This window comes from Pantherophis guttatus, chromosome 3 (assembly GCF_059756535.1).
Source record: "Pantherophis guttatus breed Tessera chromosome 3, ASM5975653v1, whole genome shotgun sequence".
Taxonomy (NCBI): domain Eukaryota; kingdom Metazoa; phylum Chordata; class Lepidosauria; order Squamata; family Colubridae; genus Pantherophis; species Pantherophis guttatus.
Window position 1 is genome coordinate 212,062,731 of NC_142065.1, and position 25,178 is coordinate 212,087,908.

A 25,178-nucleotide genomic window follows, 5' to 3' on the forward strand; every position below is an offset into this window, starting at 1 on the left:
ACTGCCTAGCTGACAGCACCCTGAGGAGTCCCTCTCTGTGGGAGCATACTGGCCGGTGGGAGGCTATTGGCGGCAGAAGGCGGTCCCGCAAATACCCAGGTCCAATGCCATGGAGCGCTTTAAAGGTGGTAACCAGTACCTTGAAGCGCACCCGGAAGTCCACCAGGAGCCAATGCAGCTCACGCAGAAGAGGTGTCACATGGGAGCGCCCTCTCACTCCCATAATCCCCTGCGCAGCTGCATTCTGCACCAGCTGGAGCCTCCGGGTGCACCTCAAGGGGAGTCCCATGTAGAGAGCATTGCAGTAGTCCAGGCGGGAAGTGAGGAGTGCCTGAGTGACTGTGCGTAAGGAGTCGACCCCTGTTCTTTAATTGTTCCCTTCTCCTGACAGCTCTGCGCATGCGCTCATCGGGAACAGGCCCCAGCTCTTCTTCTGCCCCACTTATCTCCAACTCCGAAGGTAGCTGATAACTGTCAGACGGCCCTGGACCCATCTCTGCCTCCGACGCAGAGCCCTCATCAGAGCCTTCTCCAGACTCCAGGAGTGGCCCATGTTCCTCCCTAACCTCCTCACTCTCCGAGTCTGCCGCCAGCTCTGCTGGCTGCTGGCGGACCACAACAATGACAAAAAAATGTTTGTGCAGGTTTCCCTAGTCCTAGCAGCACAGATTGTGCGTCGAGGGCCAACGAGGTCCCACGCGGTGTCATCTCGCAAATCCCGCACAAGGTAATGCCATAGTTTAGGTGGCAATCAGAGTATCTTCTGCCGGTTATTCATGGCTAGGCCTGCCGCAAGAACAAATGCCAACGTGTCAGAGAAGCAGATTCATCATGTTAAAGTTAAAAACAGATCACTGTTTCTGCATCATTTCTGTGATTCACAATATTGGACTTGTGTTCTTCCTGGGGGGAAGTCGCTGGAGGTAATTAGTTCTGCCTTATGTCTGCATCGGTTTGCTTAGAACATTCATTCATGGCCCGATGCAGAGATCAAAACAGAATGACTTGTTTTCAGAAAAGATTCTCGGCTCTGAAATTAAGAGGGTTCAACTTGGAGACAGACCAAGATCTGGCGTCCATGTACCGAGGGAGGTCAGAGGGTAAGTGGCTTTTATGTGGTGCTCTCTGAAAAGAAATCTTTCCGGTTGTAATTACAACGACCCTCATTTCAATTTGGAGGTGTATTCAATGTATACCTAAGGCACACACAGGCCCTGGAATGGCAATAGCGTGAACGTTTCCTAATAAGAATGGGAGATACTTATATCTTGCATTAGTGGATATTTAGGATGGTATTATATGTAGTTCCTGACCCTAGTTTTTTGGGGGGAAATGTTTTAAGAGTAGGGATGAAAATTGGACTTCCGGGGAAGGAATGGCAAACCGAAGACAGCCTTGCCAGCTGCGTACTTAATGCTTGCTTGTCATCTCCTTTTTATGACCCCATAATCCAGTGGTAAAATCCAAATCTTTTTACTACCGGTTCTATGGACGTGGCTTGGTGGGCGTGGTGTGACTTGGTGGGCATGGCTTGGTGGGCATGGCAGGGGAAGGATACTGCAAAATCCCCCTTCCCACCCCACTCCTGGGGGAAGGATATTGCAAAATCTCCATGCCCACCTCACTCTGGGGCCAGCCAGAGGTGGTATTTGCCAGTTCTCCCAACTACTCAAAATTTCTGCTACCGGTTCTCCAGAACCTGTCAGAACCTGCTGGATTTCACCCCTATCATAATCCCTTGCAGGGTGGAGCCTGGGCAATTGAATGGAGCACAGTATTTACTGGCTGGATGTCCTTCCTGTTGCCAGTGCGGAATCTTATTCAGGTCCTTAAAGCTTGCTTGTGCTTCACTATTATTCAGTGACGGACTACCATGAACTTTGGGAAGGGAGGAAGACAAGGGGGAAAATGAAAGTAAGTAGTGTATCTCCTTGAGGTGCTACTTCAAGGTCACCCATCATACCAGCTTCATACCATCCTGTGCTTGAACTAACCGTTACGAAAACATCCTGCCTGAACCTGCCTAGTCACAGAGGGGTTGGGCAATGGGAAGTTAGTTAAAGGAAAGAAAAGTTGAACTTATGGATTTTGGTGTGTGGTTCTCAGTTCTGGCTATGAATTAGTGCAGGGATGGGAAACTATGGCTCTTTTGTGACCTGTGGACTTCAACTCCCAGAGTCAGACAGAAGAGAGGCAGAGGAACAGAAGGAGCCTGTTCCTAGTGCACGCATGTGCAGAGCTGCCAGAAGGCAAGAGCAGCTAAAGCAAAGGGGATGACTCAGGAGTAAGGCCAGGAGATGATTGGCCGTAAGGCTTAAAAGAGAAACAGAGGCACTTGGGCCTTTTGCAGGAAAGCAACATTGCTAACTTTGTTTCCAGTCGGCATTCAGAAATACTGAACTTTGTGGGGCTTTGCCAAGGGAGGCCTTTATTTTATTTTAGTTTTTTCTTAACTTTTGTACTATATGTGTTTTAAGTTTGGCTGTCCACCGCCCTGAGTCCCCCTGGGGAGAAGGGTGATATATAAGTTGTATTAATAAATAAATAAATAATTGGGACTCAGCTGGGAATGAATGTAATTCTCAGCTGTTACAATAGGGCATCTTCCTGACTCTTTGAACGATGCCATAATCTCTTGCGGGGTGGAGTCTGGGCAACTGAATGGATCTAGCAGAGTGTTTACTGGCCGGATGCCCTTCCTGTTGCCAACGCGGAGTTTTGTTCAGCAGATAAATTCCCATTGTTCCCAGAGAGAGAAATATCTGCCTCTACCTAGGATCAAACTCACAGCCTCCTGATTGTGAGGCGAGAGCTCCACCTCCAGGCCATCGCACCACTCCTGGGTGGCTTACTGTATATATTCAGGTAAATAATAAAACAGGGCCCGTCTTTCAAGAATGTCTTCTGTACCCACGTAACACTGCCCAGTGTCCTCCACCGTTCTTCTACTACCGAATTCCACAGGTTAATTGTGTGCAATAAATTCCCCATAAAGCATAGGAGTGTTAAATAACCCGTCATTAAGCAAAGCACTCCTTTCTAATTGGCAGCTGCTTTCTTTTTTCAAGCCGCGGATGGGACGAAAGAGCTTTTTAATGCATTTGGGCAATTAAGCACTTTGCTTAACCATCGGTCCAAAAAAAGGGCTGCAGACAGATGTCACTCCCATCACTTCTCACCGCGGCCATTGTACGTCTGGTCTGCCTTTTTCCTCCCACCTCTTGGGAGCTCAGGATGGGAGAGAAGGGGGAAATAAAACACCCCGCTTTTAATAGTATGAAGTGATGAGTTTATTTAAACGTATCTAATTACCGGTGTGCTATTGATTGGTCTGGAAGAGCCATTAGGCAGATACGATTATGTCAGTAAATGTGGACGACCTTGAAACACAATCTCAACATCCAACTTTTGTGTGACTTTTAAGAAGTCCTTGTTAGGGCCTGAAAAACTCACCTTCAAGAAGCCAGAGAGAGGAACACGGCACCCAGATTTTTCCAAAACTTCTTGAAGCTTGAATCTATCACTGTTGTGGCCCGTATGCAGCCTGTGCAGCTAGTAGCTGATTCCGACAGCGAGGAGGCTGGTGTGGTGCTGTGCCAGCAGCCTGTGCAGCTGGCACTTGAGTCGGACAGTGAGGAGGCTGGAGAAGATGTGGTGCCAGAGGTGGGGATTCAGCCAGGGCCTTCAGAACCTCCAGAAGCTCCTTTAAGTGAAGAGGAAGAAGAGGAGGAGCCTCTTCTCGATGCACGAGCGCACAGAGCTACTAAAAGGCAGGAGTGGTTCCTCAGGAGGAGGTTTCCTCGAGAGTAAGGATTGGGGCTAATTGGCCACTCCCTTAGCCTATTTAAGGACGAATACCGGCTGAAGCAATTTGCAGGGAACAACTTCGTTCACATACCTTCATGTTTTGTCTTGCTTATCTTATCAGCTTCCTGCAAATTGCTTCTGGGCATTCTGCCAACCACAGTAAGCTTTCAGTTATTAACAGCCGTTGTTGTAAAAAACTGGTTTATTTAGTAAACTAAGGTTTGAAGGGACTTTGTGTGTACTGCGTTCTTTGGGGTCCGTAGCTGGAGCAGAACACTTTGAGACCTGAGTTTGGCTGTTGTGACGGTACCTGTTTCCTTTCAAACGTCCATCATCTTTCTGTGGTGTGACCTCCCCCCCCCACCTCCGCCCCATATTCATTAGCGGTGTGGGAGGGAAGTAAGAGTCACGACTCACTAACGGTCAAAAGAATTCCTGGGTCAGACCACTAAAATATGTCAGGTTGCCTATACAGGTAAGTCCTCGACTTACGACCACAATTTTCTTTTGCAAAGCGAGGGAGGCACTTCTTAAGTGAATTTCCCCCATTTTATGACCTTTCCTGCCTCCGTTCTTAAGCGAATTGCTGCTGTTGTTAAGTGAGTAACACAGTCATTAAGCGAATCTGGCTCCCCCCCCCATTGACTTGGCTGGTTAGAAGGTCGCAAAAGGGGATTGCGTGACTCCCGGGGACTCTCGAACCGTCGTAAATATGAGTCGGTTGCTAAGAATCTCAATTTTGATTCCGTGCTGCGATGGTCGTAAGTGTAAAATAACGGTCGTAAGTCACTTTTTTCAGTGTCGTCATAACTTTGAACGGTCGCGAAGTGTACTGTTGAGGACTACCTGTATTGTGAAGAAATGCCTTTCTGTGTTTTCCTTCTCATGTAGTAAGACAACACTTTGGGCCCATTGCTTTAGCTCTACTTTTTTCTACCTGGACTTTTCAGGATCATAGAATCATAGGCTGGAAGGGACCTTAGAGGTCTTCTAGTCCAGCCCCTTATTCTTAAGCCATCCCAGACACAGGGTTCGGCAATCTTTTCTTGAAAACCTCCAGCGATGGAGCACCCACAACTCCAGGAGGACATCTCTTCCATTACAGATAGAGATACAAATTAACAGAGTTCGAAGGGACCTTGTAGGTCATCTAGTCCAACCCCCTGCTGAAGCAGGAGACCCTACACCATTTCTGACAGATGGCAGTTCAGTCTTTTCTTGAAAGCTTCCAAAGTGATGAAGCTCCTGAAGGCAACTTCTGTTCCATGGGTTGATTGTTCTCACTGTCAGAAAATTCCTCCTCATTTCCAGGTTGAATCTCTCCTTGGTCAGTTTCCATCCATTGTTCCTTGTCTGGCCTTCAAGTGCTTTGGAAACCAGGTTGACCCCCTTCCTCTCTGTGGCAGCCCCTCAAATATTGGAAGACGGCTATCATGTCTCCCCTGGTCCTTCTCTTCACTAGACGAGCCAGGCCCAGTTCCTGCAACCGTTCTTCGTATGTTTTAGTCTCCAGTCCTCTAATCATCCTGGTTGCTCTTCTCTGCACTTTTTCTAGAGTCTCAACATCTTTTTTCTAGCGTGGTGACCAAAACTGGATGCAGGATTCTAGGTGTGGCCTTACTAAGGCTTTATGGAGTGGTATTAGTACCTCCCTTGACCTTGATCCTATCCCTCTGTTAATGCAGTTTAGGATTGCAATGGCTTTTTTGGCTGCCACTGCACGCTGCTGGCTCATATTTAGCTGGTTGTCCATTGATTATTTTTTTTTAATTTGATTTACATGCCGCCCTTCTCCGAAGACTCAGGGCGGCTTACAATGTGCTCAGCAATAGCCTTCATCCTTTTGTCTATTTATACAAAGTCAGCTTATTGCCCCCAGAACTGGCTCCTCAATTTACCTACCTTAGAAAGGATGGAAGGCTGAGTCAACCTTGAGCCTTGGCGAGATTCGAACCCTGCAGTAATTGCAGGCAGCTGGTCTTAATAACCAGCTTAATAACAGGGTGCCTTAAACCACTGTACTACCAAGGCTCATTTGTCCTGGGCTAGGCTGGGCTATCAACATAACAATTTTAAATTGGGTTTTAAATTCTTGGGGTTTTAAATTGAGCCGAATAATTTTAAATTATTTTAACTGATGTTGTCTTGTGTTTTTAATAGGCTGTACACTGCCCTGAGTCCTTCGGGAGAAGGGCGGTGTAGAAATAAAATTATTCTTATTCTTATTCTCATGGTCAAGAATTTCCTTCTTAGTTCCAGGTTGGATCCCCTTTGCAACACCTTCCATTGTTTCTTCTCCTGCCCTTGATGGTTTGGAGCTGCCTATATAGTGTCAGGGACTAGATATATATAAGGACGCGGTGGCTCAGTGGCTAAGATGCTGAGCTTGTCGATCGAAAGGTTGGCACTTCAGCGGTTTGAATCCCTAGCGCCACCAAATGGAGCGAGCTCCCGTTACTTCTCGCAGCTTCTACCAACCTAGCAGTTAGAAAGCACATTAAAAAAAAAAAAAATCGAGCCGCGTCCGCAGCTCAACACACGAGCTGCAGACGAAAACTGAAAAACGCGGAAGAGAGGGAACCCGGGTGGGCGGCACACAAATGTGGTGACTCAAAACGCAGTGAGAAGACACGGGGGTGGGCGATGGGGGTGACAGGACACAAAAGCATGGATGGTGGTGGTGGTGGCACTGGGTGATCGATCGGATCGGGCTGAACTGGACTCTGGGTGCTGCCAGATGACGTCGGGAGGGGCGGGGAGCGACGAGCAAGCGGGTTGTTTGATCCAGCTGTTTGAACAGCTGAGACAGCCGACACCGAGTGCTTACACGGCTTTAGGGACATGGCATTTCCTTGAAAACGGGCACTGAGAGGCGAAAGCTCTCAGAGCCGACTTTGAATTTGTACAGCTCAGCTTGACTTGTAGCCAGCTTGTAGCATTATTATTATTATTATTGGTTAATCTTTAGTGAGATTCACAGCCTTTGAGGCTGGTTAATAGCTCAGCAGCTCGAGTCCTAACCAAGGACCTAGGAACTGTTAAGGTCTCATCGGAGGATGTAAGCTGTTCCGAGTAAGGTGGTTTTTTGTAGAGTCAAAATGTTCAAGTCCGGCAAATTTAGAATTTCTAAATAGCGGGGTAGCCCTTTGGGTATTGCTCCGAGGGCTCCAATTACAATCGGGACAACACACGATTTCTTTTTCCACAGTCGCTCAACTTCAATTTGCAAGTCCCGGTACTTTGTGATTTTTTCTTGCTGCTTATCTTCAATCCGTGCATCACCAGGTATTGCAACGTCAATGAACCATACTTTTTTCTTTTCAACTATTGTTATGTCAGGTGTATTGTGGACCAAGTGCCTGTCAGTCTGAATCCTAAAGTCCCACAAGATCTTGAGTTTCTCATTCTCTAAAACTTTCTCAACCTGATGTTCCCAGTGGATTTTGCTGTACTCAAATCCAAACTTCTGGCACAATTTCCAGTGAATGATCTTAGCAACGCGGTCATGGCGTTGTAGGTAGTCAGTTTGTGAAATTTTGCTGCACCCACTGACCAGGTGTTCTTGTTGTTGTTGTTGTTGTTGTTGTTGTTGTTGTTATTATTATTATTATTATTATTATTATTATTATTATTAGTAGTCATATTTCTATGCCACACATTCTCCGAGGACTCTGGGCAGCTTACAACAATCGACAGTATACTAAATAGCATATTTCCCCCAACAATCTGGGTCCTCATTTTACCCACCTCGGAAGGATGGAAGGCTGAGTCAACCTTGAGCCGGTGAGATTTGATCCGCTGAACTGCTGAACTAGCAGTCAGCTGAAGTAGCTGCAGTACTGCACTCTAACCACTGCGCCACCTCGGCTCTTCTGCATGAATAAACCCACATCTGACAAACATTCAATGTTTTGTAGGTTATTTGTGAGGGCTAAGCACAAGTGTGGCCAAGCAGCTGAGAAAAAATGCAAGTAGAAAAATAGGGACCACCTTTGGTGGGAAGGTAACAGCGCTCCGTGCGCCTTTGGCGTTGAGTCATGCCGGTCACATGACCATGGAGACATCTTCAGTTGGCGCTGGCTCTTCGGATTTGAAGCGGAGATGAGCACCACCTCCTAGAGCCTGAAATGACTAGCACACATATGTGGAGGAACCTTTACTTTATATAATGTCAATGCACCTTGGAGGGCACTAGAGCCTTCTCTTGCTTTGGTATGTGATGGCTGATGTATTTTCTTTCCCCCCTGTGCTAATTCTCAGGTGGATGGAATCCTTGGTCAACGTGGGGCGAGTGCACCAGGGACTGTGGTGGTGGCCTTCAGACTCGGACCCGAACATGTCAACCTCTTCCTGAAGAAGGTCTTGTCTGTGAAGGAGTCTTGGAAGAAGGGAGATTATGCAACAGGAAAGCTTGCAACCGTAAGTCACCATGGCTTCTGAAGGAACCTCTTAGCAGGTTCTCCTGACTGTCCATCAGGGATAAACCCAACAGAAAGCTCTTTGCCTCTTGAAAGAGGCAACTGGACTTTCTGGTTTTCCTTTGAAGACGTTTCGCTTCTCATCCAAGAAGCTTCTTCAGTTTTGACTGGAGGGTGGGGAATGGAAGGATTTATATTCCTTGCAGACAGCTGGTCATTTGCATTTTTTAGAGAATTGTTGAGGCCACGTAGAGGTTTATCTGTGTCCTCAGGGTCGCCTGGTTTGAAAGAGGGGTCAAAGAGGCCATCTATGTCAAAATAGAACAGCCTTCTCTTAACAGAGGGGTAGGAATATGACACAACCTATCTCCTGTCTACAACACGGTCCTTTCAACAGTTCCAAGAAGGCTCCACACTCATTTGCACCACTCAAGTGACCCCGAGGACACAGACAAACCTCCCAAGTGGCCTCAATGACTCTCTAAAAGGATGCAAATGACCAGCTGTCTGCAAGGAGTATCAATCCTTCCATTCCCCACCATCCGGTCAGAGCTGAAGAAGCTTCTCGGATGAGAAGGGAAATGTCTTCAACGAAAAACCAGAAAGTCCAGTTGCCTCTTGAAAAAAGCACCTTTGGGATAACCATGACCTGGGGGACTGAGAATCTCCATAGACAAAAAGCTATTTGCTTAAATAAATGCATATAATTTGGAATGCAAACTTCTCAATGCAGGAACTTTCTATGAGAGCAACTACACTGTTCAGAATATAGATCCGGGATGGCGAACCTATAGTAAACGTAGCACAGGTGGCACGCGGAGCCATATCGGTGGGCACGTGAGCGTTGCCCTAGTTCAGCTCCGGCGTGCATGCGCGCATCAGCCAGCTGATTTTCAGGCCTTCCGGGCCCACCGGAAGTCAGGAAACAGGCTGTTTCCAGCCTCTGGAGGGCCTCTGGGGTTGGTGGGAAAGGCCATTTTTGCCCTCCCCAGGCTCCTAGAAAGCCCCTGGAGCCTGGGGAGGGCGAAAAACGGGCCTACTGGGCCCACCGTACTATTGCGTGCCAAAAGTGGGGGGGCGTGTAAGGGGCACATGCCCATGCATGGGGGGAGCATTGAATTATGGGTGTCAGCACGTGCACGTGTGACCCCCAACTCCCCCGCTTTTGGCACGCGATGGCAAAAACGTTTGCCATCACTGATATATATGCTCCAGACTCTATTTACAATTTTGACTTCCTTAACTGCAGACATTTCTCTGTTCTTCACACACAAGGTATGTTTAGTTTTGGTCACTACGATAGGAAAAAACAACAATTTGAGACTCTAGAAAGAGTGCAGAGAACAGCAACAAAGATGATTGGGGACTGGGGGCTAAAACATATAAAGAACAGTTGCTAGAATTGGGCATGTCTACTTTAATGAAAAGAAGGTCGATGTCAGGTTTCGAGGTCGTCTCAAATAAATTGCATTTCAAACAAAGTCTTTGAAGAAAAACTCCCATTTATTAAGCACAACATTCTAACTCGGACTCCATCGCAGCCAACACTGACTTCCAGACCCAAAACCCTCCCTTTCCGTTCCCCACTCCCCTGCACTCATTGGCCATCTTCCAAGTCACTCTACCCCTAATCTACTGCTCCAGCTCAAAGGAATTTCCCCCCTCCCATCCCATCTCCTAGGGGATATTATCTCCAGGGAAAATAAGTAGGTGAAAAGTCAAACATCCCTTTCCAGATGCCTCCGCTTCTCCTTCTTATGTCAGCACTAGAGTAAATGCAGCTTGAAGTGCTGACATCCGACATGATAACAGTGTTCTGATATCTCAGAGGTTGCCACAAAGAGGGGGTCAACCTATTCTCCAAAGCACCTGATGGCAGAATAATGGATGGAAACTAATCAAGGAGAGAAGCAACCTAGAATTAAGGAGAAATTTCCTGACGGTGACAACAATTAACCAGTGGAACAGCTTGCCTCCAGAAGTTGTGGTCGCTCCAACACTGGAGGTTTTTAAGAAGAGATTGGACAGCCATTTGTCCAGAATGTTACAGGGTCTCCTGCTTGAGCAAGGGCTTGGATTAGAAGACCTCCAAGGTCCCTTCAAACTTTGTTATTCTATTATTCTCTCTGTATCTTACATTTGCCATTCCTATTGCTGCACGAGACGAGACAACCAATGAGTGGCTTGTATGCAATTAAAAGAAGTTGAAATATTCTGATTGGATTCGGGGGTTGTTATTCTGAGCCGTTCCCCATTCACATTCCAACTGTTTGCTCTCTTCTTAAGCCCAAAGGGATTTATGTTCTTCAGCTACCGATTATTTATGTATTAATTCATAATAAATGCTTGCATTTATTACAATCTTAAAGTGTGCAAGCATGTTTCCCCAGAGGTAATTAGAAGTAATTAGGAACAGAAAAGCAAACCAAAGATAAATGTAAAGCTGTAGATCTAACCCCCACACTCCAATCTAGAAGAGAGCAAGAAAAAAAATTGTTTATTAGATAGGATTAAATCTTGGTTCTGGATCTCAGCTGAACACCAGTAGATCAGACAATATCCTACTGCTTAATTGGAAAAGCCATGAGGGAATCTCAAAAATACTTCTTGGAGCACCACAATTGGAAGGCGAGACTCTCGGGCATTGCCAAGTCAAGAAGAAAATCAAAGTTAATTGTTGTCCTTCAAGAATTATGCCCCAGTGCCTTAGTCTGTAGAGATTCTCAGTCATCTTTTGAAAGAAAAAGATAAAGAAAAGAAAAGAAAAATCCTAGAAAGTCCAGTTGCCTCCTGAAAAAGCACCTTTGGGACAACCATGACCTGGATCAGAGGTGAAATCCAACAGATTCTGGAGAACCGATAGTGGAAATTTTGAGTAGTTTGGAGAACCAGCAAATACCACCTCTGGCTGGCCCCTGAGTGGGGTGGGAATGGAGATTTTGCAATATCCTTCCCCTGCCACGCCCACCAAGCCACACCATGCCACCAAGCCACACCCACAGAACCAGTGGTAAAAAAAAATTAGATTTCACCACTGACCTGGATGACTGAGAATCTCTATAGACTAAACACTGGGACATAATTCTTGAAGGACAACAATTAGCAGCTATACAATTTGGGATGAACACCCTTGGAATGGCATGAGAACAGGAATGGATTTCCAGAGAGAGAGAAATTGCAGACTACAGGAACCAGGAGCACCACTCAGGTGACCCTCAGGACACAGATAAACCTCCAAGTGGCCTCAACGACCCTCTAAAAGGATGCAAATGACCAGCTGCAAGGAATATCAATCCTTCCATTCCCCACCATTCAGTCAGAGCTGAAGAAGCTTCTTGGATGAGAAGTGAAATGTCTTCAAAGAAAAAACAAGAAAGTCCAGTTGCCGCCTGAAGAAGCACCTTTGGGACTCCCAGTGCCATAGTTTGTACAAATAATGTCAGATAAGTGTTGTGGCTCCGTCCTCCGAGCCTATCTTATCGGAGGGAGAAGGCTCTGAGCATGAAGGAGAGGAGACAGCCAGGCCTCCCTCTCCAGGACCCTCCTCTCTGGCAATGCCTCAGGTGTCTCCTGAAGGAGAAGAGATTGGCCAGGAGCCAGGTCTTTCCGAGCCATCGGATAGTGACGAAGAAACATTGTGGTTGGACCCATGCCAGCGTCGGAGAGACAAGCATGCACAGCAGAAAAGGAGGCATGCCAGAGATTAAGCTGAGTCACTGGACCACACCCCACAGGCTGTAAAAGGGAGTGTGGTGGCCATTCGGACTCTGTGACTGACAAAGCTAATCTCTGGCGAGTCACTTTGCACCTTTGGACACAACGCCTATTTGCTGTGGATTTAATTACAAACTGGACTATTCAAACTGTGTGTATTTTTGTCTGTGTTATCGGAGTAGAAGTTCTTGGCAGGCATGGGGACTCCTGGAAGGAGAAGGGTGGGGCCAACCAGTAATTTAACTGTCGGTTTGCCCGAACTGACCCGAACCGGCTGAATCCCACCACTGTCTATAGGGTGTGAAGAGTCAGACATGAGTTAGGAACTAAACATCTCTGACAGATGACAGTCTAGTCGTGTTTAAGATCTCCAGCAAAAGGGAGTTCCTTAGTTCATACGTTACCCTGTTCATATGTTTCTCAGGTTCAAGAACTTCCCCCTGATGCCTATCTTGAATCTCCTGCCTTGTCATTTTAATTCACTGATTCTGGCCTTGCCCTCTGGACCAAGACAGAAGGTCCATTCCTTCTTCTGCATGCTAAACCTTCTGGGTTTTTTTTTTGGGGGGGGGGAAGTATATTTCCCCTTCTGTGTATCATCTGCAAGCTTCATGCGAGCAGATGGTTTCATCATTCCGTATCTCCTGAATTTGCTCCAGTTTTGAATTGCAGGGCCCAGAACAGGACACAAGACTCCAAATGGAGTTTAACCGTGATCAGTTAAATCTCTGTTGCTCAGAAGGCAGAGAGGAACTCGCACTTCATCTTACAAATGAGATCAAATTCCCAACGTCTTCAGTGCTAGTGTATAGTTGTATAGAATGTGAAGGATGTGTGTTTTTCGATTTATTTTTATCGTTTTCTTATGTATGATGTACACTGAAGAGAGCATTTAATTTCATTGTACGAGGTGCAATGACAACAAAGTGAACTAAACTAGTGAGGATGGGGTTTGCTTGCTCTCCCAATACGGATGGAGGTGTGATAGGTGGCTCCTTGATTATAGCATTAATTTCTGCAGGATTATTCTCTGGTGTCGATCCTAATTTATATGAATGTTGGCTGCTGGAGGGGATGTACTGGCCTGATTCCATGTTGGTTTTAACGTTTGATACTGATTTTTAATTGAAATGTTTTAAATTACGGGCCAAATTTCATTTAATTATTTTTAAAAATTATTTAAACTTTTGTGTACAAATGTTTTTATTTTGGCTGTTCACCACCCTGAGCCCGAAAGGAGAAGGGCGGTATACAAATCTAATAAAAGATAAAGATAAAGAAGATAAAGATGTATTCTACTGGAGTCAGTGGTGGGATTCAGCCGGTTCGTGCCAATTCGAGCGAGCTGGCAGTTAAATTGCTGGCTGGCCCTGCCCATTCCTGCCCCACCCCTTCCAGGAGTCCCCACGCACCCCATTTTGGCTCTCAGGTAAGTGCAGGGAGGCCTCCTAGGCCCAAAATATGGCATGGGGGAGGGGGGGCTCGCACTCTGCAGCCTCTTTTCGCTCCCAGAAGCCTACAGGGAGGCCTCCTAGGCCCAAAATGAAGTGCAGGGTGCTGCTGTGCGCCCCCCACCCCATTTTTGCTCCCAGGGGGGGTGCAAGGAGGCCTACTAGGCCCAAAACGGGGCATGGAGGGGTGGTGTGTTCCCTCCCCTGTAGTCCGTTTTTGCTTCCACGGGGGTGCAGGAGGCCTGTCACACCCCCTGGGCATGCCCACCATGGCCACGCCCACCCAGCCAGTCATTAAGGCAGAGAACCGGTTGTTAAATTATTTGAATCCCACCACTGACTGGGGTCCTTGATGCTCCCTGAGCTTGGTTGTTTTCTTTCAGACAATTCATGACCCAACTAGGTAACATCATCAGGACTAGAAGGGAATGGGGTTTACTGTTGATCTATAAGTTGCTTGCCCTGTTAGAATTGTTCTTGGTGATTCTTAGATTGGGCTGTTTACTGTTAGCTTATTTATCTGAGTTGATAGTTACTTCTGGCTTGTTGGTCTAGTATTAATTTTGGTGTTAATCCGTTTATCTGGGCATTGGTTGTGGATGGGGAGGTGTTTTGGTCCTTTTGTTTCCTGTTTGACTTTTTGATTGCCTCTTTTGTTTGTTTGTTTGTTTGTTTTATTAGATTTATATACCACCTTACTCCCGAAGGACTCAGGGCGGTGAACAGGCACAAAATAAGATACATAGATACAAAAGTTAAAAGACATAATTAAAACCAGATTATATAATTTAGCCCGAGACAATTAAAAATCCTAATAATTTAAAACAGATTAAAATTTCGATTTAAAAGAATTTTAAAACGGGAGAAAATTAGGCCAGGCCGGCCTGCTGGAATAGGAGAATCTTAAGAGCACGACGGAAAGTGCGCAGATCCGGGATCCTCCGTATCTCTGGGGGGAGCTCGTTCCAGATAGGGGGTGCCCCCACAGAGAAGGCCCTCCCCCTGGGGGCCGCCAGTCAACATTGTTTAGCTGACTGCACCCGGAGGAGCCCCTCTCTATGGGAGCGTACCGGCCGGTGGGAGGCTGCTTGTGGTAGTAGGCGGTCCCGTAAATAAATGGTATGTACTGTGTTTCCCCGAAAATAAGATCCTGTTTTATATTTTTTTGAACCCCGAAATAAGTGCTTAGCCTTATTTTCAGGGAGGGCTTATTACTTTCGGGTGTGTGGAGCAAGATGGGGCTCCTCTTGCTATTTTATCTGATTTCCAGCTCTGTCTCCCCAATTGTATCCAGAGGAAATGGCGGGGACCGGCTGTGCATGCATTAAGTATTTCTGGGGAGGGCTTATTTTTGGGGAGGGCTTATTTTGGGGGGTTTATTTTAGCACATATGCTCAAAAGCCCAATTGGGCTTATTATCAGGGGATGTCTTATTTTAGGGGAAATAGGGTAGATCTTGTTTATCTCTATGTATCAGTTGATGGCTGATTTGTTTGGGTACCAAGCTGCCAGGAATCCTTGCTCTGGGATACTCACCACTGCCCAGTTGACACAATAGTTCAATGTTTCAATGTGTGGGTGCCTTCCCCAATTTTGCACTTTGCTTGGCATTTCCATAAAGTTAAATAAAATGTAATAAGAGGAAATCCTCAAATGAAAAGTTTCTAGCACATTAAGCTTTCTTCATCTTGTTCACATCGGCTAATTTAGCGAGACACGCAAGCAAATTCTTCCACAAGTTTCTCCTTGATGCTTGCTTAGCACTAGCTCCATTTCCCTTTACATCTCAAAAAGGCTAGATAAACTGTAATTTTGTCCGATTGCAAATCTCGTTGAAAATTATAAACACAAATCGTCTAAGGCAGAAGTGAAATCTAATTTTTTTTTTGCTACTGGTTCTGTGGGCGTGGCTTGGTGTGGTGTGGCTTGGTGGTCATATGACTGGGTGGGCGTGGCCAGTTTGACGTCATTCACGTCACTCTGCTGTGCACGGGGCGCTTGGAGAGAAAGAGAGCAAGACAGCTTTCCAACCTCTGTGTGTGTGTGTGTGTGTGTGTGTGTGAGAGAGAGAGAGGGAGGGAGGGAGGGAGCAATCTGAAGCCGAGGCACCCAAACTTCTGGCAGCAGCGGGGTAGCTTCTGAGCAGCCAACTCCACCTGATGTCAGCACTCCAAACTACGTTCGTTCCAGTGCTGACATAAGGAGGAGAAGAGGGGGCAGCTGGCAAGAGGACACTTGACTTTTCACCTACTTATTTTCCCTGAAGATAATATCCCCTAGGAGATGGGATGGGAAGGGGGGACATTCCTGGGAGCTGAAGTAGTAGATATGGGGAGAGTGATTTGGAAGATGGCCAATGAGATGCACAGAATTGGGGAACGGAAAGGGAAGGTTTGGGGTCAGGAAGTCAGTGTTGGCTCCGACGTAGTCGGGGACAGATTGTCGTGCTTAATAAATGAAAGATTTCATCAAAGACTATTTGTTTGGAAATGCAATTTATTTGAGACGACACCGAAATCTGACACCTGACCTACTCCCTGAGTCTCGCCGTTCTCCTGTTCCCCCCCCCCACCAGCTCAAGCAACGGCTTCCCTGCTCAGCCCCAACAAGCTATGCACCCATGGCGCCCGCACCAGCATCCCGAGAGAAGCAGAGAAGATCATCCCTTGCAAGCAGACAAGCAGAGGTAGCAAGCGTACGCCGTGCTGTGGGAAAAATGAGAGGTCCTGTTGTCCTGCAGAGCTTGCCGCTGCTTGAGCTGGGTGGGGGGCCAGGAGAATGGCGAGACTCAGGGAGTAGGTCAGGTGGAGCTGGCTGCTCAGAAGCTGCCCCACCGCTGCCAGATGTTTGGCTGCCTCGGCTTCAGATCGCTCGCTCACTCCCTCCCTCCCACACACACACACACACACACACAGGTTGGAGAGCTCTCTTGCTTGCTCGTTCTCCAAGCGCCCCATGCACAGCCCATTTGAGGAAATGGCACGGACGGCTGGGCGCATTTGACTGCAGAAGGAGGCGCAGCGCAATGGGGTTGTTTTTTTCACCGAGGCGGACATCTGCAGCTGACAACTATAATGAATATGTCCACCTGCCCTCCTGAAGCACCTCCGTGGCAAACAAAACCACCCCATTGCAATGGATGCATAGCTTGTCAGGGCTGAGCAGGGAAGCCACTGCTTGAGTTGGGGTGGGGCAGTAAACTGCTAGCTCCTTCCCCGCAGCCCTGCCATGCTTGCCTACCTTCGCAAGCTGGCCACCAGGATGCCAGGAAGGCAGCATGGAAGGCAGGCAAGCATGACAGGACTGCGGGCTGTGGATCAGTTCGGGGACATGACCAGCCAGCCATTGCTCCCGGTTCGGCAAACTAGCCTCCATCTCTGCTACCTACTCGTCTGAGCCAGTCCGAACCGGGAGCATTTCACCCCTGATCTAAGGGGGTAAGACAGTAAGGGTTCAAAAGGGTTTTTTTTTATTTGACCTCCTTTAGAATTCAAGAAGAGAACCAACCTAGAACTAAAAAGAAATTTCCTGAAAGTAAGAATAATTAACCCGTGGAACAGCTTGCCTCCAGAAATTGTGGATGCTCCATCACTGGAAGTCTTTAAGAAGAGATTGGACCAGGGGTGAAATGCTCCCGGTTCGGACCGGATCCAGTAGCGATGGTGGCGGGTGGTTCGGAGAACCAGTAGCAAAAATCCCTGCGCCCCCCCCCCACCATGCCCAGCTGAGCCGCACGATCATCAGAGGCTTTTTTTTTTTTTTTACTTTTCAAAGCATTTTTTCTACAACCTCTTCCGATGAAACAATGCTTTTAAAAGTAAAAAATAAAAGCCTCTGATGATCGCGCAGCTCAGCTGGGATCATCAGAGGCTTTTCAAAGCATTTTTTCCTGCAACCTCTTGGCTGAAGAGGTGGTTAAAAAAATGCTTTGAAAAGCCTCTAACGATCTCTGCTGAGTTGCCTGATTGGCAGAGAGGCTTTTCAAAGCATTTTTTTAAAAAGCCTCTCTGACGATCCCAGCTGAGTTGCCTGATCGGCAGAGGCTTTTCAAAGCATTAGAAAAAATGCTTTGAAAAGTTAAAAAAAAAAAAAAGTTGGCCACGCCCACCCAGTCACATTACCCCACCCCCCACCAAGCCACGCCCACAGAACCGGTAGTAACAAATTTTACATTTCACCCCTGGACAATCATTGGACAGCATTTGCCTGAAATGAAACAGAGAGTTGGACTAGAAGACCTCCAAGGTCCCTTCCATCTCTCTTCTGATTGATATTGATTGATTGGAGTATAATTGTAGGGCCATCACCATGTCACTTCTTGTTTTTTGGGCAGGTAAATGTACAGTGTGTCCTTCCCATTTATACTTCTGTTTTAATTCCATTTTTTTTAACGTCATCTTTGAGGTCAGCCCGTTGCCAAGTTTTTCCATTTATGATGTGATCTTTCAGTGAGATTTGTAGCTTATATATATATATTTTCGCCTGCATGCGGCATGACTCAGAGCTTCTCTGCATCTGATCTCCATCCGTTCTCTACTTCAGAAGAACTCATATTTTATATCTGCCCTTTATCAGAAGAGAAATGAAACTTTCGCTTCTCCACACTGGGCCATTAGAGCAAGGAGGGAGCCGTAGCTCACGATGGACAAGGAGAGGAGGTTGAAAGAACGCTTAGATAAATTCAACTCTGCGAGGCCAGATCGATTACACCCAAGGCAGGAACAAGAGGAGATGATTGCCGGATTGCTCAGGGTGACCTCTGAGTTCTCCCAGAGAAATGCTGAAGAGCAGGAGACGGGAGGAGAGAAAATGTTGTCCCTGACTTCAAAAAGGGGTAGAAGGAAATGACAGTTCTGTTAGCTTGACGTACATATTGATTCAGACCAGGCATTCACTGGTTCAGATACATATCTATCTGTCTGTGAGTGTCTGATAGTCTCTCTCTCTCTCTCTCTCTCTCTCTCTCTCTCTCTCTCTCTCTCTCTCTCTCTCTCTCTCTCTCTGTGTGTGTGTGTGTGTGTGTCACTGTCTCTCTCCTGTCTGTCTATATCTATCTATCTATCTATCTATCTATCTATCTATCTATCTATCTATCCAGTCATCCATCCATCAAACTAACCTCTCTCTCTCTCTCTCAGCTTTCTGTCTCTGTCTGTCTATATCTGTTATCTGTCTGTCTGTCTGTCTATCTGTCTGTCAATCAATCTATCTTATCTATCTCTTTCTATCTATCATCTATCTATCTATCTATCTATCTATCTATCTATCCATCCATCCATCCATCAAACTAACTTCTCTTTCTCTCTCTCTCAGCTTTCTGTCTCTGTCTGTCTATATCTATCTATCTATCTATCTATCTATCTATCTATCTATCTATCTATCCATCCATCCAGTCATCCATCCATCAAACTAACCTCTCTCTCTCTCTCTCAGCTTTCTGTCTCTGTCTATATCTGTTATCTGTCTGTCTGTCTGTCTATCTGTCTGTCAATCAATCTATCTTATCTATCTCTTTCTATCTATCATCTATCTATCTATCTATCTATCTATCTATCTATCTATCCATCCATCCATCCATCCATCCATCCATCAAACTAACTTCTCTTTCTCTCTCTCTCAGCTTTCTGTCTCTGTCTGTCTATATCTATCTATCTATCTATCTATCTATCTATCTATCTATCTATCCAGTCATCCATCCATCAAACTAACCTCTCTCTCTCTCTCTCAGCTTTCTGTCTCTGTCTGTCTATATCTGTCATCTGTCTGTCTGTCTGTCTATCTATCTATCAATCAATCTATCTATCTTATCTATCTCTTCCTATCTATCTATCTATCTATCTATCTATCTATCTATCTATTTTATCTATTTATCTATCTTATCTATCTCATCTCTCTGTCTCTCTCTCCATCCATCCATCCATCCATCCATCCATCCATCCATCCATCCATGGGTTTCTGCAGGGAGGGGGCCAAAATGTCAAGACAGCAAAACTAAGCCCCTCTCGTTTTAACACATGACATGCCCATAAGAAAGGACAGGCTCTCCTCTTATATGGTGGTGACCGCAGTCTTCACTTTTCTGACCCCTCTCCCTGCACAGACACCCCGGCATTTTCCATATGGGGTGAAATTTTAAATAAACACACCCCTGCATAACTCCCCATGTGGCGGGATGGTTACACTAAGAACTGACAGGTGCCGTCACGCGAACAATATGGCAGCTATCCAACCGTCATTGACTAGGAAGGAGGCCCCAAATATTTATTTGGCCGTGACTGATGGATCGTGATATCAAGCATGAATCGATCTGAGGTCTTTGCCACAGGTGAAATCTACTTACCTTCCCCACTAGTACATGCGCGGACACTCTACGCACGCACAAACCCTTCTGCGCATGCACGGAGGGTAAAAAACAGGTTACTTCCTGGTTAAAACCAGGAAGTAATGACGACCGGGTGGATGGGTGGAGCCTCACGTTGCCATCACTACCAGTTCGCCGAACCATCCGCCGCTATCACTACCGGTTCAGTCAAACCGGTCCGAACCAGTAGCATTTCCCTTTGCCCTTTCCAGAATTGGCTTTTTCCAAATCAGTGTAGAATGTCCAAATCGCAGTGAATGTCCATGCTTTGTAGACCCCCATCATGGATTGGGAGAGGGGTCTCCCCTGGTTTGCAAAAGCCGCTGCCCAGCAGTGAAGTTCACCCAGCAAATCTGCCAGGAATCACAGCCAACCGATATCTCTCTCCAGGGCAATTTTAAAACCCAGGAAATGGATTGACAGGTTTCATTCGGCAGGCAGATGCCAGCTGTCTACAGTCTTCAAAAGCCTCCTCAGATGTCTTCAAGGTCTCGGAGGAAGCGGTGCTGCTTTGCGAGGTATTGAAGGCTGAATCACTTCAGGTTAAGTGATGGAAAAGTCACCAGCTGGGTATTCTCGTCTGTCTCTGACCCATCAGGATCGGTTTGACAGCTCCGGTCTTTGTAGGGATGTCTGTTTAGAGCTTGCTCAGGGGGAAGAAATCTTCACAGCTGGTCCTCGACTTACGATCACAGTTGACCCCCACAAATTTATGTTGCTTCTTGTTGTTGTTAGTCGCGAAGTTGTGTCCGACCCATCGCAATCCCATGGACAACGTTCCTCCAGGCCTTCCTCTCCTCTACCATCCTCTGGACTCCATTTAAGCTCACGCCGACTGCTTCAGTGACTCCATCCAGCCACCTCGTTCTCTGCCGTCCCCTTCTTCTTCTTTTGCCCTCCGTCTTTCCCAGCATTAGGCTCCTCTCCAGGGAGTCCTTCCTTCTCATTAGGTGGCCAAAGGATTTGAGTTTCATCTTCAGGATCTGGCCTTCTAAAGAACAGTCGGGGTTGATCTCCTCTAGGACTGACCGGTTGGATCGCCTTGCAGTCCAAGGGATTTGCAGGAGTCTTCTCCAGCACCAGAGTTCAAAGGCCTCCATTCTTTGGTGCTCAGCCTTTCTTATGGTCCAACTTTCACAGCCATCCATTGCAACTGGGAACACCAGAGCCTTGACTGTACGCACTTTTGTTGGCAGGGTGATATCTCTGCTTTTTAGTACTCTGCCTAGATTTGCCATAGCTTTCCTCCCCAGGAGCAAGCGTCTTTTAATTTCTTGGCTGCAGCCCCCATCTGCGGTGATCTTGGAGCCCAGGAAAATAAAATCTGTCACGACCTCCATTTCTTCCCCATCTATTTGCCAGGAATTGAGAGGGCCGGATGCCATGATCTTAGATTTCTTACTGTCGAGTTTCAAGCCAACTTTTGCTCTCTCCTTCTTCACCCGCATCAAGAGGCTCTTCAGTCCTTTTTCACTTTCTGCTATTATGTTGCTATGTCGTTGCATATGCGTTGCTATGTCAGACATTTAAATGTTTGGTCCCATTTTATTGTCCCCTCGGTTAAGCAAATCACAACCGTTGTTAAGTTGGTTGTTAAGTGAACATGGTTGTTAAGTGAAGCTGGATTCCTGGTTGACTTTCTTTGTCAAAAGGTCACCAAAGGGGGATCATGGGACCTTGGGATGGGACACTGCAACTGTCATAAATAGGAGTCGTTGGCCAAGTGTTGGAATTTTGATCACGCGAATGTGGGGATGCAGCAACGTGTGAAAAACTACTCCTAAGTCACTTTTCTCCATGCCCTTGTAACTTTGAATGGTCACTAAATGAATGGCTGTATGTAAAGGATTACCTATCCTAATATCTATCTCTTCCCACTTATGGCCATGTTGCTTGTATCTTTACAACTTATATTGTTGGCATTGTTTCCTAGTATGATTTGATTGCTTATCAGTATCCTAGGACTATCACTAAGTGTTGTATCTTATGATTCTTTGCAAATATATTTTATATTTTCTTTATGTATACCAAGAGTATATGCACCAAAGATAAATTCCTTGTGTGTCCAATCACACTTGGCCAATAAAGAATTCTATTTTATTCCACTCTACTCTACTCTACCCTACCCTATCCTATCCTATCCTATCCTATCCTATCCTATCCCATCCCATCCCATCCCACCCCACCCCACCCCACCCCACCCCACCCCACCCCACCCCACCCCATTCTATTCTATTCTATTCTATTCTATTCTATTCTATTCTATTCTATTCTATTCCATTCCATTCCATTCCATTCCATTCCATTCCATTCCATTCCATTCTATTCTATTCTTTCTGGATTCAGAGAAAGCCAGCAGTTTTACAAGCTGAGCATCTTTGTCCCGCCAACATCCATAGCTTGGATAGGATGAGCAAAGCTTTGGAGGTCTGTGCAAAGATTATGAGGACAAGAATAGAAGATCTCTTTCAAATATTAAAGCATCAATGTTTTTCGTAACTCTTTCAAAAGCTGGCTTCTGTTGTTTGCACACAGATGGGCAGGCCCAGACAATCTGAAGAACAGTTGCAGGAATTAGTTTAATGAAAAGAAAGACTAGGGGTGACATGATAACAGCCTTCCAATATTTGAGGGGCTGCCACAAAGAAGAGGGAGTCAAGCTATTTTCTAAAGCACTAAAAGACAAGACAAGAAACAATGGATGGAAACTAACCAAGGAGAAAAGTAACCTAGAACTAAGGAGAAATTTCCCAATGATAAGGGCAATCAACCAGTGGAACAGCTTGCCATCAGAAGTTGTAGTGTCAGCACTTCAAGCTGCATTTACTCTAGTGCTGACATAAGAAGGAGAAGCAGAGGCGTCTGGAAAGGGACGTTTGACTTTTCACCTACTTATTTTCCCTGGAGATAATATCCCCTAGGAGATGGGATGGGAGGGGGGAAATTCCTTTGAGCTGGAGCAGTAGATTAGGGGTAGAATGACTTGGAAGATGGCCAATGAGTGCAGGGGAGTGGGGAACGGAAAGGGAGGGTTTTTGGGGCTGGAAGTCAGTGTTGGCTTCGATTGGAGTCGGGTTAGAATGTCGTGATTAATAAATAGGAGTTTTTCTTCAAAGACTTTGTTTGAAATGCACTTTATTCGAGACGACCTCGAAACTTGACATGTAGGTACTCCAACACTGGAAGGCTTTTAAGAAGATATTGGACAACCATTTGTCTGAAATGGTATAGGGTCTCCTGCTCGAGCAGGGGGCTGGACTAGAAGACCTCCAAAGTCCCAATGGTCATGTGATCAAAATGTTCCAGGGTGACGGGATCTCCTTTTGCGACCTCCTGACAAACAAAGTCAATGAGGAAGTCAGATTCACTTAACAACTGTGCTACTAATTTAACAACTGTAGTCGTTCTCTTAACAATTCTGGTAAGAAAGGGCTCATTTTAAGGGATCAGATAAGGGGTCTGGAAGTTAAACCAAATGATGAATGATTGAGGGAACTACGTATGTCTAGTCTAATGAAGAGAAGATCTAGCGGAGACATGATAGCAGTCTTCCAATATCTCAGGTGCTTCCACAAGGAAGAGGCAGTCAAGCTAGTTTCCAAAGCACCTGATGGTAGGACAAGAAGCAACGGATGGAAACTAATCAAGGAGAGAAGCAACCTAGAACTAAGGAGAAATTTCCTGACAGTTAGAACAATTAATCAGTGGAACAACTTGCCACCAGAAGTTGTGGATGCTCCATGGCTTGAGATTTTTAAGAAGAGATTGGACAGCCATTTGTCTGAGATGGGGTTTTTTTTTGTCTCCTGTTTGAGCAGAAGGGTGGATTAGAAGACCTCCAAGGTCCCTCCCAACTCTGTTATTCCGTTATTCCTACAGATACCATTGGGATAGAGGGCCTTTGCCTCTAGGGTTGTCTTGCCGGGTGGCAGCTTCTACCTGCCCTTCTTTGTGGACGGAAACTATACCGGGTCAGCTCTAGTTAGTAGAAGACCACTGGAAAGCATTTTTCATATTGTCCCAAAGAAAGCTTCCTAGCCATCTCCATGACGCCATTAGAAGTCAAGCTTCCCTTTGAAGACTTCCACTATTACTTCAGATATTAAAAAAATGGTTGCTGGAATTGGGTACTTCAAGTTTAATGAAAACAGTGACCAGGGGTGACATGTTAGCAGTGTTCCAGTAGTTGAGGGGCTGCCCCAAAGAAGAGGGGGTCAACCTATTCTCCAAAGCACCTGAAGGCAGGACAAGAAGCAATGGATGGAAGCTAATCAAGGAGTGAAGCAACTTGGAATTAAGGAGAAACTTCCTGACACTGAGAACAATTAACCAGTGGGACATTTTGCCTCCAGATGTTTTCAAGAAGAGATTTGTTCTTCTGCTTGAGCAAGTGGTTGGACTGGAAGATCTCTTCAAGAAGAGATTTGTTCTTCTGCTTGAGCAAGTGGTTGGACTGGAAGATCTCTTCAAGAAGAGATTCATTCTCCTGCCTGAGCAAAGGGTTAGATTACAAGATCTTTTCAAGAAGAGATCCATCCTCCTGCTTGGGCAAGGAGTTGGACTACAAGATCTCTTCCAACCATCTTATTCTATGTCCTATATTTTGCTGCTTCGTAGCTGAAGGAGAAGAGCGTTTGTAAGCATGATCCACATATATGTTGTTATTTTTTTACCCCAGCATGCTTCCTTCCAGCTCCTGCACCATGTGGGAGAGAGCCCTAAGTTATATTTTTCCTTTCCAACTAAATTAATAAATACATCTGAAACCAAGTGGAAACATCTCAACGGGCTTCCTGATGTAGTGATGGGAAGTGTCAACACCCGGAGTTCTACGTGCCCAGAGAATTATGCAAAATCCCCTCCTCCAACTCTTTCTACTCAGGCTTTGAGAGTGGACCTGGTGGCCTCAGGTCCAAAGGAAGGGGATGATGGACCATCTGGATGAAGGGCCAACCTGAGAAATTTCCCCCCTCCCTCATGCAAAAACAGACCATGGTCTGTTCTCGGCTGTCTCCCTCAATTTCAAATGTTGGAGTTACTTGCTGCCGTGACAGTGACGTTCATCCAAATTTAAGCACATCTCTCGTTTCGTTGCACGAGGCACATGGTGCCTTAATGTGCGATTCTACTTGCCAAGCCGAAGTGCCCTGAAATGTTAATTTTGTTGCGAGAATAAGTAAAAAGGAGCTAAAATTAAAAAAAGCCTGCCTCGAGGATGAATGTCAGACGGAGCTCCGAGGAGGAGGGACTGAAGGAGAGGCTGGTGTCTTAAGATGCGCAGAGATAAATCTGCTGTCCCTCAGTAACGGCTTCCATATGCATTTACCAGCACATGATCTTTGAGCGGAAAAATTGCGGTGGTTGGCCAGACATTTGTCACAAGCTGGCCAACAAGAATGGGGAATATGGCTATTTATGTAGTCCTTT

General features: G+C 46.2%; 1 protein-coding gene across 8 annotated transcripts in view; it reads left to right on the top strand.

Moving 5' to 3' along the window:
* The window catches only part of ADGRB1 (adhesion G protein-coupled receptor B1), a 387,137-nt gene that overhangs the window by 148,760 nt on the left and 213,199 nt on the right, over positions 1-25,178 (top strand). For all 8 annotated transcript variants that reach the window (XM_087890962.1, XM_087890963.1, XM_087890966.1 and 5 more), the window contains exon 3: positions 8,068-8,226. In XM_087890962.1, coding sequence (XP_087747088.1) covers positions 8,068-8,226 — 159 coding nt within the window. The remainder of the gene's footprint in view (positions 1-8,067; positions 8,227-25,178) is intronic.